Below are 16,286 nucleotides of genomic sequence, written 5' to 3' on the forward strand. Positions count from 1 at the left end.
GTGTCCCTGTCTCTCTCAAGACCTAGGCTCTGTGTTCCTGTCTCTCTCAAGACCTAGGCTCTGTGTTCCTGTCTCTCTCAAGACCTGGGCTCTGTGTTCCTGTCTCTCTCAAGACTTAGGCTCTGTGTTCCTGTCTCTCTCAAGACCTGGGCTCTGTGTTCCTGTTCTCTCTCAAGACAGGCTCTGTGTTCCTGTCTCTCTCAAGACTTAGGCTCTGTGTTCCTGTTCTCTCAAGACCTGGGCTCTGTGTTCCTGTCTCTCTCAAGACCTGGGCTCTGTGTTCCTGTCTCTCTCAAGACCTGGGCTCTGTGTTCCTGTCTCTCTCAAGACCTGGGCTCTGTGTTTCTGTCTCTCTCAAGACTTAGGCTCTGTGTTCCTGTTCTCTCAAGAACTAGGCTCTGTGTCCCTGTCTCTCTCAAGACCTGGGCTCTGTGTTTCTGTCTCTCTCAAGACTTAGGCTCTGTGTTCCTGTTCTCTCAAGAACTAGGCTCTGTGTCCCTGTCTCTCTCAAGACCTAGGCTCTGTGTCCCTGTCTCTCTCAAGACCTGGGCTCTGTGTTCCTGTCTCTCTCAAGACCTGGGCTCTGTGTCCCTGTCTCTCTCAAGACCTGGGCTCTGTGTCCCTGTCTCTCTCAAGACCTGGGCTCTGTGTCCCTGTCTCTCTCAAGACCTAGGCTCTGTGTTCCTGTTCTCTCAAGAACTAGGCTCTGTGTTCCTGTCTCTCTCAAGACCTGGGCTCTGTGTTCCTGTCTCTCTCAAGACCTGGGCTCTGTGTTCCTGTTCTCTCAAGAACTAGGCTCTGTGTTCCTGTCTCTCTCAAGACCTGGGCTCTGTGTTCCTGTCTCTCTCAAGACTTAGGCTCTGTGTTTCTGTCTCTCTCAAGACCTAGGCTCTGTGTTCCTGTTCTCTCAAGACCAAGACTCCGTGTTCAGGTGTCCCAAGATTGAGTCAAGGCTTTGGGTTCTTGTCCTGTCCTGTGCAGGAGTTCCGTCTGGTTCTGCAGCCAAGCCTTGAAGAACCCAAGCCTCGTCTAGTCCTGTAGCCATACCGTGTACAGTTCCGTAGCCACGTCATGTCCTCGCCTAGTTCTGGGGTCCGAGCCTGAGTCAAGACCCAGTTTCTGGGTCCTTGTCCAGTCTCTGGCTCGAAGTCCAAGCCCAGGCTCCTAGTTCCCAGTTCCATGTCCTGGTCCCGCTTTCCTAGCCAAAGTCCTAGCCTAAGTCTGTGTTCCTATCCCAGCTCCTAGACCGTGTCCAGTCCCATCCCTAACTCTAGTCCAGTCCAGTTCCTAGTATTTCAGTGTCTGTGTCTTGCATTTGGGTCCATTCTCATCGCCCCTTTTATGACAATATTATAGTAAGGGGGTTTAGAGTTTAGTAATAGAGGCATTGTACAATTCTGCAGGGTGTTGGTGAGGCTGCACCTGAAATTCTTTGGACAACCTGAATCCCTTTATCTTAGAAAAGATAGACTAGCCATGGAAGAAATCCAGAAATGATTTATGTATCATCCCAAAGATAGCAGAATTGTCCTTTAACAGCAAGCTAAAACAAAAATTAAATTTAGAAGAATGAGGTGGTAACTTATTGAAACATACAAGATCTCAAAGGGGCATTGCAGGGAAGATGTTGAGACATTTTCATTACTAAGACGGTCTTGAACAAGGGAATATTGTTTCAAGATATGAGGGTGATCTGTTGAAAGAGGTTCCTTTGAATTTCTTGACATAGAAGATGGTAAATCTCTTGAGTTCTCAACTTTGGAGGGTTGTTGAAACTGTATGACTAGAGGAATTTGAGGAAGAGTTAGATAAATGTTTGAAAGATCAAGGAACTGAGGGCAAGATGGAACTAGTACAACAGAGTAGAGTCCTGAAGCAGATCATCCATGAACATATTCTACAGCAGAACAAACTTGAGAGGCAACATCCCTGTTCCTACTACTATTTTCTTGCACATGTTTGTTGCAATGTTTAGCCACGATTACCATCTGTCACAATAAATTCTTTATGACATCTTCCATCTCCAATCTCCCATTTACCTCAAAAGTCTGATTGTGCAGCCACTCTCAAACCTTCCTCAGATTTCCATGTCAGCATTTCTCCATTCAGGCTTCTCTTCCAACTTCAGTATTGAAATTCTTTAATGAAAATTACAGCAAGGCTAATGTGAAGGTGCTTAGGAAACAGGAAGGTCTGAAGGTGGATAAGTTATCTGGACTGGATGGACAACACCCAGGCTTCTAAAAGAGGTAGCTGAAAAGAATGTGGATCCAGTTCCAAATCAGTCATATAGTCATAGACCACTGCAGCACAGGCACAGATCCTACAGCCCATTTGGTGCATGCCTACCTGTTTCTCTGCTTAGTCCCGTCTGCCTGCACTAGGAATATAGCCCTCCACACTCTGTTTATCTATGAACGGTACCTATCGAAACTTCTCTTAAATATTGCAAATGAACTCTTATCCAGCACCTCTGCTGGCAGCTTGTTCCACACTTACACCATCTTCTGAGTGAAGAAATTCCCCCTCAAGTTCCCTTTAAATATATCACCTTTAATCTTCAACCTATGATGTCTAGTTCCAGTCTCACATATCCTTGGAGGGTTGCGGGGGAGGATACATGTATTTATCCTATCTATGCCCATAATTTTGTAGAAATCTGTAAGATTTCCCCTCATTTTTCTGAAGTCCTAACCTATTCAACCTTTCCCTATAATTCCGGTCCTTGGAGACAGATGGACCACATAACTGCCAGGCACACAAACTAGAGCAGAAAGGTAGTTCAGCAGATCCCCAAGAGTATTTTGGCAGAGTAGAGAGGGCTTCTCTGAGAAATGTAGCCACAGCCATATAGCCATCATCTGTAGCTCAGATGTACAGGGAGAGAGGAGATTATTCAAGAGTGATAGTTCTTGGACATTCCACAGTTTGGGGAGCATTTCTATTCATAGACCAATATCATCCTCTTTCTGATTTGTTGGAACTATTGGGCATGGTTGAAATCCGGTTGGCAGCTGGGACTAAATGTCCTACATCTGCTCTTTGAAAGTGAAATTTGGTTGTCTCCCTCATCTCACTCTCCTCCCATAGCACTACACGAGTTGATTGATGTGGAGTAATACAAATTATGCCATAAGACCACAAGACCATGAGAGACAGGAGCAGAATTAGGCCATTCAGCCCATTGAGTCTGCCCTGCCATTCCATCATGGCTGATCCTGGATCCCACTCAACCCCATACATCTGCCTTCTCACCATATCTTTTGATGCTCTGACTACTCAGGAAACTATTAAATTCTGCGTTGAATATACTCACAGATTTGGCCTCCACTGCAGTCTGTGGCAGAGCATTCTACAGATTCACTACTTACTGGCCAAAAAAATTCCTCTCTACTTCTGTTCTAAAAGCCCATTCCTTAATTTTGAGGCTATGTCCTCTAGTTCTGGATATCCCCACCATAGAAAACATCCTCTCCACATCCACGCTGGTTGTGGTTGGGCAAAGGGTACTATCTTAGGATGCATCCTTAATGCTGGTAGAAGTAATTCTACAGGGTCTAGAGGTAGTCAATTCATGGTCTAGAGAACAATAATGCATTGTCAGAAACTGACATTGAAATAAGTATAAACATGGAAAATTATTTATATTTGGTTTTTTTTGAATAGCATGCCATGGACATATTGGGCTTCAGCACAGACGAGAAGTATGGCTGCTACAAGATAGTGGGAGCAATCATGCACTTCGGAAATTTGAAGTTCAAACAGAAACAACGAGAGGAGCAAGCAGAACCAGATGGAACTGAAAGTAAGGTCAATGGCTTGGCTCATAGGTACAGAGTAACTTTCCCTCAAGTATCTATCACAAACTCATACTCTGTCTGCTGGTGCTTCTGTAGAAATGAATTGTGCTTGGTTGGATGAGGGTCAGGATGAGAGTTTTAGTTGGGTGGTTTAGCCTGCCAACACGGTAAGTATGTGCCAAGCATTTGCTGTGTCGGTCAGGATATCGCTCTACACTAGCCAACACCCATCTACCCATCTCACAGGCAGTCTCCACACCAAGCTGTGAGAATCCATGGGCTGCAGGGATGCTGATGGGGAAGGCAGTGATTCACATCTTGTTGCTTACACCGAGGTTGCTTGCCCAGCAGTGTGCAGCAACATATGTTAATGCCAGTTTTCCAGCACAACAGCATTGTCAGTAATACATCATTATGTGCATAATGGCTCCGTTAACTCAGATTGAATTAGCAGTCTTGCTCCTGGGATCCTAATCCTAAATGCTAAGCAAACTACCATTATACATTGCAGTCCTGGGGTGGAGGGTATTGTTTAGAGCAATCTTGTGCAACATATTTTAGGCTGGTTCATGGAATTGCAAGCTGACTAACCATCATTCCTGGACCCCAAATGATTCTGTGTGCCATATGTACGTAGAATGCAAGAAGTTGCAATGCCTCACCGAGTACCCGAAGGGTTTGCTCCTCAGATACACTTGGAGCATGGAACTTCAAAGTTGTAGGTTGTGGCCATTACTGAAGCTTGTTTGAGAGAGGGGCAGGAATAGGTAATTAATGTACCAGGTTTTCAAAGTTTTAGAAAAGATAGAGAAGGAAGTAAAAGAGGGGATGGAGTTGCTCTTCTTATCAGGGACAATATCATTGCTGAACTCTGAGGAGTCGGACACTCAGTCCATTTGGGTGAAACTCAGGAATAGGAAGGGCACAATCACACCCTTGCGTGATGGGATGGTACTACAGACCCCCTAATAGCCACCAGAAATTGAGAACCAGGTATGTAATCAGATTAAGGAAATGTGTAAAAATAATAGGGTTATTATCATTGGGGATTTCTTACTTCTCTAATATAAACAGGGACCTTAGAACCATCGAACACTACAGCACAGTACAGGCCCTTCAGCCCTCAATGTTGTGCCGACCCATATAATCCTTAAAGTACTAAACCCACACTACCCTATAACCCTTTATTTTTCTTTCATCCATGCACCTGTCCGAGAGGCTCTTAAATACCCCTAATGTCTTAGCCTCCACCACCATCCCTGGCAAGTCATTCCAAGTACCCACAACCCTCTGTGTAAAAAAACTTACCCCTGATGTTTCCCCTAAACTTCCCTCCCTTAATTTTTTATCTATGCCCTCTGGTGTTTGCTATTGGTGCCCTGGGAAACAGGTACTGACTGTCCACCCTATCTATGCCTCTCATAATCTTGTAGACCTCTATCAAGTCCCCTCTCATTCTTCTACGCTCCAAAGAGAAAAGTCCCAGCTCTGCTAACCTTGCTTCATATGACTTATTCTCCAATCCAGGCAACATCCTGGTCAATCTCCTCTGCACCCTCTCCATAGCTTCCACATCCTTCCTATAATGAGGTGACCAGAATTGAACACAATACTCTAAGTGCGGTCTCACCAGAGATTTGTAGAGTTGCAACATGACCTCTCTACTCTTGAACTCAATCCCCCTGTTAATGAAGCCTAGCATCCCATAGGCCTTCTTAACTACCCTATCAACCTGTGCAGCGACCTTGAGGGATGTATGGATTTGAACCCCAAGGTCCCTTTGTTCATCCACACTCTTAAGTAACTGACCATTAATGCTGTACTCAGTCTTCTGATTTGTCCTTCCAAAATGCATCACCTTACACTTGTCCGGATTGAACTCCATCTGCCATTTTTCTGCCCAGCTCTGCAGCCTGTCTATATCCTCTTCTAACTTTCGACAACCTACAGCTCCATCCACAACTCCTCCAATCTTCGTGTCATCTGCAAACTTTCTCACCCATCCTTCTGCCTCTACATCCAGGTCATTTATAAAAATCACAAATAGCAGGGGTCCCAGGACAGATCCCTGCAGCACTCCACTAGTCACCAACCTCCAGGCAGAATACTTTCCTTCCACAACTACCCTCTGCTTTCTTTCTTTAAGCCGATTTTTTATCCAAACAGCCAAGGTTCCACTTATCTCATGCCTCATGACTTTCTGGATGCATCTCCTCTGAGGGACCTTGTCAAATGCCTTGCTAAAGTCCATGTAGACCACATCCACTGCCCTACCCTCATCAATTTCTTTTGTTACCTCTTCAAAAAACTCAATCAGGCTCGTGAGGCATGATCTTCCCTTCACAAAGCCATGTTGACTATCCATGACCTTCTTAGTGTAAGAGGTTTAGATGGGGCTGAATTTGTTAAGTGTATCCAGGAAAGTTTCTAAAATCAATATGTGGACGAGAGGAGACCATACTATATCTGGTGTTGGGTAATGAGCCTGGCCAATTGAACAGAGAGACAGGTAGTTTAGGGGAATGGGCAAAGAAGTGGCAAATGATATACTATTTTGGAAAGTGTATGATCATGCACTTTGGTGGAAGAAATAAATGGGCAGACTATTATTTAGAGGGGGAGAGAATGCAAAATGTAGAGGTGCAGAGGGTTTGGGAGTCCTTGTGCAGGATATCCTAAAGGTTAACCTCCAGGTTGAGTTGGTGGTGAAGAAGGCGAATGCAATGTTGGCATTCATTTCTAGAGGTGTAGAATATAAAAGCAGGGATGTGATGTTGAGAACACATTTGGAGTATTGTGTGCAGATTTGAACTCCTTATTTTAGATAGGATATACTGAACATTAGAGAGGGTTCAGAGAAAATAATTCCAGTAATGAAAGGGTTACTGTATGAGGAACGTCTAGCAGTTGTTGGGCTGTATTCCCTAGAGTTCAGGAGAATGAGGGGGCATCTCATAGAAACATTATGAATGTTAAAAGGCTCGAACAGATTGGATATGGCAAGGTTATTTCCCATGGTAGGGGAGTCTAGGACAAGAGGGCCTGGCTTCAGGATTGAAGGATGTCCTTTTAGAACAGAGATGCGGAGGAATTACTTTAGTTAGAGGGAGGTAAATCTGTGGAATTTGTTGCCACGAGCGACTGTGGAAGCCAAGTCATTGGGTGCATTTAAGGCAGAGGTTTTTGATTAGCCAGGGCATCAAAAGGTATGGGAAGAAGGCAGGTGAGTGGGGATGACTGGAAAAATTGGATCATTGAATGGTGGAGCAGACTCGATGGGCCAAATGGCCTGCTTCTGCTCCTATATCTTATGGTCTAAATTAGGGAACAGTGATTACAACTCCCTATGTTTCAGGATAGCTATAGGTAAGGATAGGTAAATTGGAGTAGGGGACATTACAAGGGCATTAGGCAGGAACTAACAAGTGTTAACTGGGAATGCCTCTTCTCTGGGAAATCCACATCAGACATGTGGAGAGTGTTTAAAGATCAATTGCACAGGGTACAGGAAAGGTATGTTCCTGTTGGAAGGAAGGACGGGGATGAAATTTGAGAAGCTTGGATATTCAGAGAGGTGATGAATTTAGTCAAGAAGATAAAGGAACAGTATGTAAAGCTTTTGAAGCCAGGATTCAGAACCTATTATGAGGATAGGCTGAGTGAATGCTGCCTTTTCTCCTTGGAGCGACGGAGGATGAGAGGTGACCTGATAGTGTACAAGATAATGAGAGGCACTGATCGTGTGGCTAGTTAGAGGCTTTTTCCCAGGGATGAAATGGCTAGCACGAGAGGGCACAGTTTTAAGGTGCTTGGAAGTAGGTACAGAGGAGATGTCAAGGATAAGTTTTTTACGCAGAGAGTGGTGAGTGTGTGGAATGGGCTGCCGGCAACGGTGGTGGAGGCGGATACAATAGGGTCTTTTAAGAGACTTCTGGACAGGTACATGGAGCTTAGAAAAATAGAGAACTATGGGTAACTCTAGGTAATTTCCAAGGTAAGGACATGTTTGGCCCAGTTCCAACAGAATCAATTTGTACCTGTCCGAATGCAGTTGTATACCCTTTTGCAATGTGTTGCCCAACAGAATCAATTTAGAACACAGACTGCCGGCACACATAGCATTTTATCATTCCCGCACAATACTCATTTGCATTCCAAGGGACAATTATCTTTGCTAATCACTTTCATTATGGAAGACAAACACTGATAATATAAAAAAATAGAAGTTTTATCTTCTCTATGTGGGGGAGAAACTACATCTGACATCACCCCTATACTTTCCTCTAATCACCTTAAAATTATGTCATTTCTGCTCTGGCTGTCTACTCAAACTGTTATCATCTTGTACACCTCTGTCAAGTTGCCTCTCACCTCCTTTGCTCTAAAGAGAAAAGCCTTAGCTTGCTCAACCTCTGCATCAGGAATCTTTCCTAGCAAACTCTACTTCACTAAGAAGTTGCAAATAAATATTAGGGAAGTTGAAGTCACCATTATTTTTGCACCTTTCCAAAATCTGCCTGCTCATCTGCTCCTCAGTTTGCTGTTGCTGGGAATCTTTAGACCCTATAAACGTATAATAAACATTTTGGTGTCAGTCTCAGGGTTTGCTCAATCTTGGTTCTTCATATTGTAGATGCAGACAAAGCTGCATACCTGATGGGCATCAGTTCTGCTGACCTGCTGAAAGCTCTCGTCCACCCACGGGTCAAAGTAGGAAATGAATACGTGACCAAGGGACAGACTGTTGCTCAGGTACTACAGCAGGATGCATTGGGTTCAATATTACTGGTGGGGATCCTCGCGTTGGTGAAGTGTGTGGAATATGTGGTTTGAATAATGGAGATGTGAACCTGAACACTTCTGTCACATCAATTTCCTATCGTATGTATTAACAACTGATTGAAGGCCAATCTGATCCATGTCTTTGGCTCAACAATATTTATGATCAAGCAAATAACTGTAAGAAAATCTCATGGTGAGGAGCTGCCATTTGTATGGCTCGGCACTTAGAATATAAATGTTTAGCCCATGGTCTTCCAAAGCCTGGACTCTATACTTGCTGCATGCATTTTTAATATTGACCACACCACAATGTGATCACTTCAGCCTGAATTCTCCATCCCTGTTTCTCCATCTGGACTGTTACAGACCTGTACTCGGCCTGAATACCAGATCTAACAATTTGTACCAATTAGGTACTCTTTCATGAGCCCTAACGCTGCTTAAGCACTTCCTGGCATCTCTCTGGCCTCTGAACCAGACTCCACGGATGACTGGGCACCTGGCTGTGAGCTTGGAGTATCTGGCAGAGGTCTTGAATTGCTGAGGTTTTGAACACGACAGGAGGGCAAGATTCCCCTTCACATGATAATGAAAAACGTTTGTGAGCTGTTGGTCAGGACTCAGCAAGAGAGCCACTGTCAAGCCCCTCAAATTGATAATCATACTAAAGATTTGGCAGAAGACAGACCAAGATAAGAACTTGCAACATGGGAAATTTCCCTGCCTCCTGTTCACTCAGTTCAGGCGCCATCTTTTCATTTTCTTATTTCTTTGCATGTGAGAATCATTTAGATTAACTGTCCATCTCAAACCTTCTTGAGTTTGGAACAGCACACAAATGGGCTGGCTTTTTAGTCCACCATGTCCATGCTGAATGTTTTACCAAACTAATTGGTCAAGGACTTTTCCCTGAAATCCTTGTATTGCTTGATACAAATGCTTCCACAACACAGTAAGGTTTGTTAGTTTCTGGATCCTAACACAGATTACACTCCAAATTTTGATTCCTGACCAATTTGTACAGCAAATGGATCTGGGACAAAATCTCCGAATGCTTCAAAAGCTATTAGAGACAAAGTGAGTGAGACTGGAAGGAGACTGTCTCCTCTGCTGAGTTCCTCCAGCTTTTTGTGTGTGTTGCTCTGGAGGGACAGAGATCAACAACTCTTTGTGCTCAAACAACACACACAAAATGCTGGTGGAACACAGCAGGCCAGGAAGCATCTATAAGAAGCACTGTCGACATTTCGGGCCGAGACCCTTCGTCCTGACCAGCATTTTGTGTGTGTTGTTTGAATTTCCAGCATCTGCAGATTTCCTCATGTTTACTCTTGGTGCTCACTGTTTTTCATTTGATGATGTTCTTAGAATGCTGTTTTAAATTGCATAAAAGTTATTTGTTGTCAAAGAGGCAGTAATGGAACATCAATGGTTATTATTGATCTCCTGTAGAAAATCATTCAGCAAATGTAAAACGCTATTTTATCTCTTCCAGGTCATCTATGCCGTAGGGGCACTGGCAAAGGCCACTTACGATCGTATGTTTAAGTGGCTAGTTCTACGCATCAATAAAACTTTGGATACAAAGCTTGCGAGACAGTTCTTCATTGGAGTCCTGGACATTGCGGGCTTTGAAATATTTGATGTAAGATTTTCAGCATACAACCGCTTCAAAACTAACCCGATAGAAAGTCTCAGAGCACCAGGCACAGAGACCACAGATTGTAATCTATAGTGATCTGGCTCACTGCAAGTGTAGTACGTAGGCTGAAGAAAGTGCTTGAATGACCTTGCTGAAGCTGCTCTTGAGTGTGGTACCTAGAAGATTATCAGCACAGATACTATACTGGAGAGACAACAATGTCGCAAACCAGGTGGTAATTGGTTGCCAGTGGGGTGGGAGAGAACCATCTTGAAGGAATGAATCACAAGGGAACCTGGTGCTGAATGTATCAGATATGGATAGGGGGAGGGGATGCCCAGGAGAGGAACAATGGCCTCCATTGACCTCCTTCCCCTGATAACCTGGATTAAGGAGGGGTTGTTCTCACACTGAGAATGCACCCACTCTGCAAGACGCAGAATCTAAGTGTGCTGTAAATTGCAGAATGATATTTGGATCAGGAAATAACACTCATGATTACTGTACTGGTTCATCAATCATACAAACCACATTCTTAATTAATTATAATGTTCTCTCTTTACCCACCTTCCCTTCCTCTCTTACTCTTTTTGATTCTTTTTTCTTGCTGTCTGTCCTCCTCACCTGCTCTCCCCTTTGTCCATGCTCCTCTCCTTTCCAACTGTCTATTTTTTCATCTCTATCCCTTCTATCTCCTCTATCCTTTCCCTCTTCCCCTTTCCTTTCCTCTTCCTGCCTCTCCCCTTCCCACTCTCTTCTGGATTTCCCTCCCTTTTTCTCTCTAAATCCCTCACCCCTCCTCCAATCTATTTTCTCTCCTTCACCTGCTAATTCTTCCCTTCTTCCTTATTCTTTCTATTTGTCTCTCCATATCCCATTTCCCTCTCTCTTTCTTCATCTGTTTTTTTTCTGTCTTTTTCATCCTCCTCCCTCCTTCTCTGGACTCCAGTATAACAGCTTTGAGCAACTCTGCATCAACTTCACTAATGAAAAGCTGCAACAGTTTTTCAATCATCATATGTTTGTGCTGGAGCAAGAGGAGTATAAGAAGGAAGGCATCGAATGGGTCTTCATTGACTTTGGTCTGGATCTGCAGGCTTGTATTGATCTGATTGAAAAGGTAAAATCATTGCATAAACTATATTTCTTTTAATTCTAAAATACGTGCTTGATCTTAGGGAACAGATAATTAGACATTCTGATCTTTGTAATGTTTGACAATATGTTCTAATCAACTTCATCCTTGCACCCTAACCTATACTAAACTTGATTAGGGGCAACCTCCAAGGTTGTGGCCCATCTTCTCTTTGAAGTCTACAGCTGTCTACAATAGGATTTGAGTGGAAGAATACAGACATCTTGTTGCAATTATAGGGAGCCCTTGAGGGACCTCGTTAGGATTATTGGCACATGTCTGTTCTCCATACATAATGGTAGATGTGCTAATGATAGAGGGAGTGCAACAAAGGTTCAGCAGATTGACTTGAGGATTGCATATTGTTTAATGAGTAAAGATTAATTCAATACTGTAAGAATAACAAAAAAATGTATAAATAATTAGCTGGTCAAGTAACATCAGTGAAGTACAAGGGAATGTGCTGTCTTAGATCTGGTCCTGTGCAATGAGACAGGTAAAGTTAGTGATTTTGTAGTTAAGGATCCTTTTGGAAAGAGTGCTCACAGTATGATTGAGTTTCTCATACAAATGGAGGGTGCAATAGTTCGATCGAAAACCTGTGTATTATGCCTAAACAAGGGAGACTACAATGGATGAGGGAGGATTTGGCTAGTGTAGACTGGGAATACAGGTTATATGGTGGGACTGTTGAGGAACAGACTTTCAAAGAGATTTTTCACGGTTCTCAACAAAAGTATATTCCAGTTAAAAGCAAGGACAGTAAGGGTGAGAGAACCAGCCTTGGATAACAAAGGAAATAAAAGAAGACATTAAACTAAAAGCTTATATGTACAAAGTCACTGAGTAGTGGGAAACTGGAAGATTGGGAAAACCTTAAAAAGCAGCAAAGAACCACAAAATAAGCAATAAAGAAAAGGAAGATAGATTATGAAAATAAACGTGAACAAAATATAAACACGGGTAGTAGAAGTTTTTATAATTATATAAAGCGGTGCAAAAGTGAACATATGGGGAATGAGAAGGGGGAATTGATATTGGGTAATGAGGAAATGGCAGAGGCTTTGAATGACTATTTTGTGTCAGTTGTCATGGTGGAGGACACATCTAACATGCCATACAGAGATGTTAAGGATGTGATGGGAGGTGAGGACCTCAATACAATAGCCTTCACTAAAGAGGTAGTGCTGAGCAAACTTGTGGACCTGAAGATAGACAAGTCCCCTGGTCCTGATGGAATGTATCCCAGTGTACAGAAAGAAACAGTAGAAGTTATAGTTGAGGCTTTGGTGATGATTTACCAAATTTCTCTGGACACTGGGCAGGTCCTGGCAGACTGGAAGATGGTGAATGTCACACTACTGTTCAAAAAAGGATGTAGGTAAAAGGCAGGTCAGTTAGTTTAACTGCTAAGGTTGGGAAAATGCTTGAAGCTATCATTAAAGAAGAAATAGTGAGGCATCTGGAAAGAAATGGAACCATCAGGCAGACTCAGCATGGATTCAGCAAAGGCAGGTCCTGTTTAACCAACTCACTGGAGTTCTTTGAGGATATAATAAGCACAGTGGATCAAGGGGAAAAGATGGACATTATGGCGTTTGATAAGGTGCCATATAGAAGACTTTAGCCATAAGATAAGCATGCATAGAGTTGGGGGAGATGTATTAGCATGGATAGAGGATTGGTTAACTAATGGAAAGCAGAGAGTTGGGATACATGGGTGTTACTCTGGTTGTCAATTAATGATGAGTGGTGGGCTGCTGGGCCCGCAACTATTCATGATATATATTAATGATCTGGAAGAGGGAGCCAAGTGCAGTGTTTCCAGGTTTGTTGATGATACTAAATTGAATGGAAAAGCAAATTGTGCAGAAGATACAGAGAATCTGCAGAGAGATATAGATAGGTTAAGTGAGTGGACAAGGGTCTGGCAGATGGAGTGCAATTTTGGTAAATGTGAGGTCATCCACTTTAGAAGGAAAAATCAAAGGGCAGATTATTATTTAAATGGTAAAATATTGCAGCGTGCTACTGTGCAGGGGGACTTGGGAGTGCTTGTGTATGAATCACAAAAGGTTGGTTTGCAGGTGCAGCAGGCTGTCAGGAAGGTAAATGGAATGTTGGCCTTCATTGCTCGAGGGATTGAATTTAAGAGCAGAGAGGTTATGCTGCAACTGTACAGGGTACTGGTGAGGTCACACCTGGATACTGTGAGCAGTTCTGTTCTCCTTCCTTGAGGAAGGATAATACTGACTTTGGAGATGGTGCAGAGGAAATTCACCAGGTTAATTCCAGACATGAGGGGGTTAGACTATGAGGAGAGATTGAGTTGCCTGGGAATGTACTCGCTGGAATTCAAAAGAATGAGAGGAGATTTTATAAAAACATATAAAATTATGAAAGGGTAGGTGAAACTAGAACTAGGGGACATAGCCTCAGTATTCAGGGGAATAGATTTAGGACGGAGATGAGGAGGAACTGCCTCATCTCACAGAGTGGTAAATCTGTGGAATTCTCTGCCCAATAAAGTAGTGGAGGCTACCTCCGTAAATATATTTAAGACAAGGTTGAATAGATTTTTGTATAGTAGGGGAATTAAGGCTTATGGGAAAAGGCAGGTAGGTGAAGATAAGTCTGACCAGATCAGCCATGATCCTATTGAATGACGGAGCAGGCTCGAGGAGCCAGATGGCCGACTCCTGCTCCTATTTCTTATGGAATAATCAATCAATGTTTGGGGTCAAGGAACCTTCTTCAGAAATGGAAACTTGTTGAGAGAGTGTGGGATGGAGTGTGTAGAGGGGACACCCATAACTGGGGCAGATCAAGGTTGTCAAGGTAGCAATGATTTAAAAAACTGACATTTGTAGATGCAAAGAGCTTTCATTCAATGAATACAGAGAAGAGATAATGGGCTGAATGGCCTTTTTCTGTTCCTGTACCTTATGATCTAACTATAAAGTTTTAGCGACAACTCTGATAAGTGTTTCATTGAGGTTTTGAGTATTTTGTTAATTTTACAGTCAGAAGCAAACAAAGATTGACAAATAGGGTACGAATAGTTCCTTTCAGTGGAGAGGTGACTATTTGATACATCCTATTCTTCCACTCCTATGTTTAAGACAGGTCAATTCTATTCCATGACTATTATTTCAATGATACCTAGTTCCCTCATTCCACATATAAAGTGGTCATAGCTCACAGCCTATATACCTGTGAGTCACAGCTGATCAATGTGCAATTCATAGCTCATCAATGTGCAATTCATAGCCCATCTCTGTATAATTCACAACTCAGGAATGTCTGATTCATAGCCCATCTCTCTGTAATTCGCAACTCAGCAAGTTTGACTTACAACCTAACTCCCTATAATTCTCAGCTCAGTAATGTCTGATTTAGAAGCCATCTCCCTATAATTCACAACTCAGCAATGTCTGATTCACAACCCATCTATCCATAATTCACAGCTCATCACTGTGTGATTCTCAGCCCATCCATCTGTTCTTTGTCAATTTTATTTGTTGTCCTGTAATGATACTAATGTTCTAATGATGACTCTGTAAGGTGTTATAATTGAATGGTTGCAATATACAGAATAAGGTAGATAAACTTGTAGCTCAGCTAGAGATTGGCAGATATGACATTGTGGGCATCACTGAATAGTGGCTGAAAGAAAATCATAGTTAAGAGCTTAATGTCAAAGAATACACATTAGAAGAACAGGTAGGCCTTCATAAATTAAAGTATTGAATACAGGACAACACACACAAAATGCTGGTAGAACACAGCAGGCCAGGCAGCATCTATAAGGAGAAGCACTGCTGACGTTTCCGGCCGAGACCCTTCATCAGGACTAACTGAAAGGAAAAATACCAAGAGATTTGAAAGTAGTGGGGGGAGGGGGAAATGCGAAAATGAATACAGGAATACAAGATATGAATATTGAATACAGGAGATGGGATATTATGTCTAAATTGTATAAGACTATTGTGAGACCTAATTTGGAGTTTTGGCCATCAACATACAGGATAGATTTAAAAAAGGTTGAAAGAGTACAGAGAAAATTTACAAGGAAGTTACTGGGCCTGGAGGACCTGAGTTATAAGGAAAGACTGAATAGGTTAGGACTTTATTCATTGCAACATAAAAGATTCAGAGTAACTTTCCTGTAAAACCATGGGCTCTTAACTTGGTGAGCAGCCTCATGTGTGGCACCTTGTCAAAGGCCTTCTGAAAGTCTAAATATACAATATCCACTACATCCCCTTTATCTATCCTACTTGTAATCTCCTCAAAATATTTCTACAGGTTTGTCAGGCAGGATTTTCCCTGAAGGAAACCATACTAACTTTGTACTGTCTTGCCCTGTGTCACCAAGTACTCCATCACCTCATCCTTAACAATTGACTCCAACTTCTTCCCAACCACTGAGGTCAGGCTAACTGGTCAGCTCCCTAATTGCCTCCGGTTCATTACACCCAATCCAGTATAGCTGATCCCCTAGTAGGCTCAATGACAAACTGCTCTAAAAAGCCATCTCTTAGGCAGTCAACAAACTCACTCTCTTGAGATCCATTACCAACCTGATTTTCCCAATCAACCTGCATGTTAAAATCTCCCATGACTACCATAACATTGCCCTTTTGACTTGCCTGCTGTAACCTGTGGTACACCTCCCAGCCACTGTTGGGAGGCCTGTATATAAATGCCATCAACATCCTTTTACCCTTGCAGTTTCTTAACTCAAACCACAAGGATTCAATATCTTCTGATCCTATGTCACATCTTTCTCCTCATTTGATGCCATTCTTTACCAGTAGAGCCACATCACCCCCTCTGCCTACCTTCCTATCCCTCTGATATAATGTGTAACCTTGGACATTCAGCTCCCAACTACAACCATCCTTCAGCCATGGTTCAGTGATGG

At 42.8% G+C, this 16,286-nt stretch overlaps 1 protein-coding gene across 1 annotated transcript in view; it reads left to right on the forward strand.

Moving 5' to 3' along the window:
- LOC132400034 (myosin-7-like) overlaps positions 1 to 16,286 on the forward strand; it is a 111,549-nt gene that overhangs the window by 20,712 nt on the left and 74,551 nt on the right. Inside the window, exons 12-15 of the mRNA XM_059981110.1 lie at positions 3,667 to 3,805; positions 8,434 to 8,552; positions 10,078 to 10,227; positions 11,174 to 11,344. Coding sequence (XP_059837093.1) covers positions 3,667 to 3,805; positions 8,434 to 8,552; positions 10,078 to 10,227; positions 11,174 to 11,344 — 579 coding nt within the window. The remainder of the gene's footprint in view (positions 1 to 3,666; positions 3,806 to 8,433; positions 8,553 to 10,077; positions 10,228 to 11,173; positions 11,345 to 16,286) is intronic.

This window comes from Hypanus sabinus, chromosome 9 (assembly GCF_030144855.1).
Source record: "Hypanus sabinus isolate sHypSab1 chromosome 9, sHypSab1.hap1, whole genome shotgun sequence".
Taxonomy (NCBI): domain Eukaryota; kingdom Metazoa; phylum Chordata; class Chondrichthyes; order Myliobatiformes; family Dasyatidae; genus Hypanus; species Hypanus sabinus.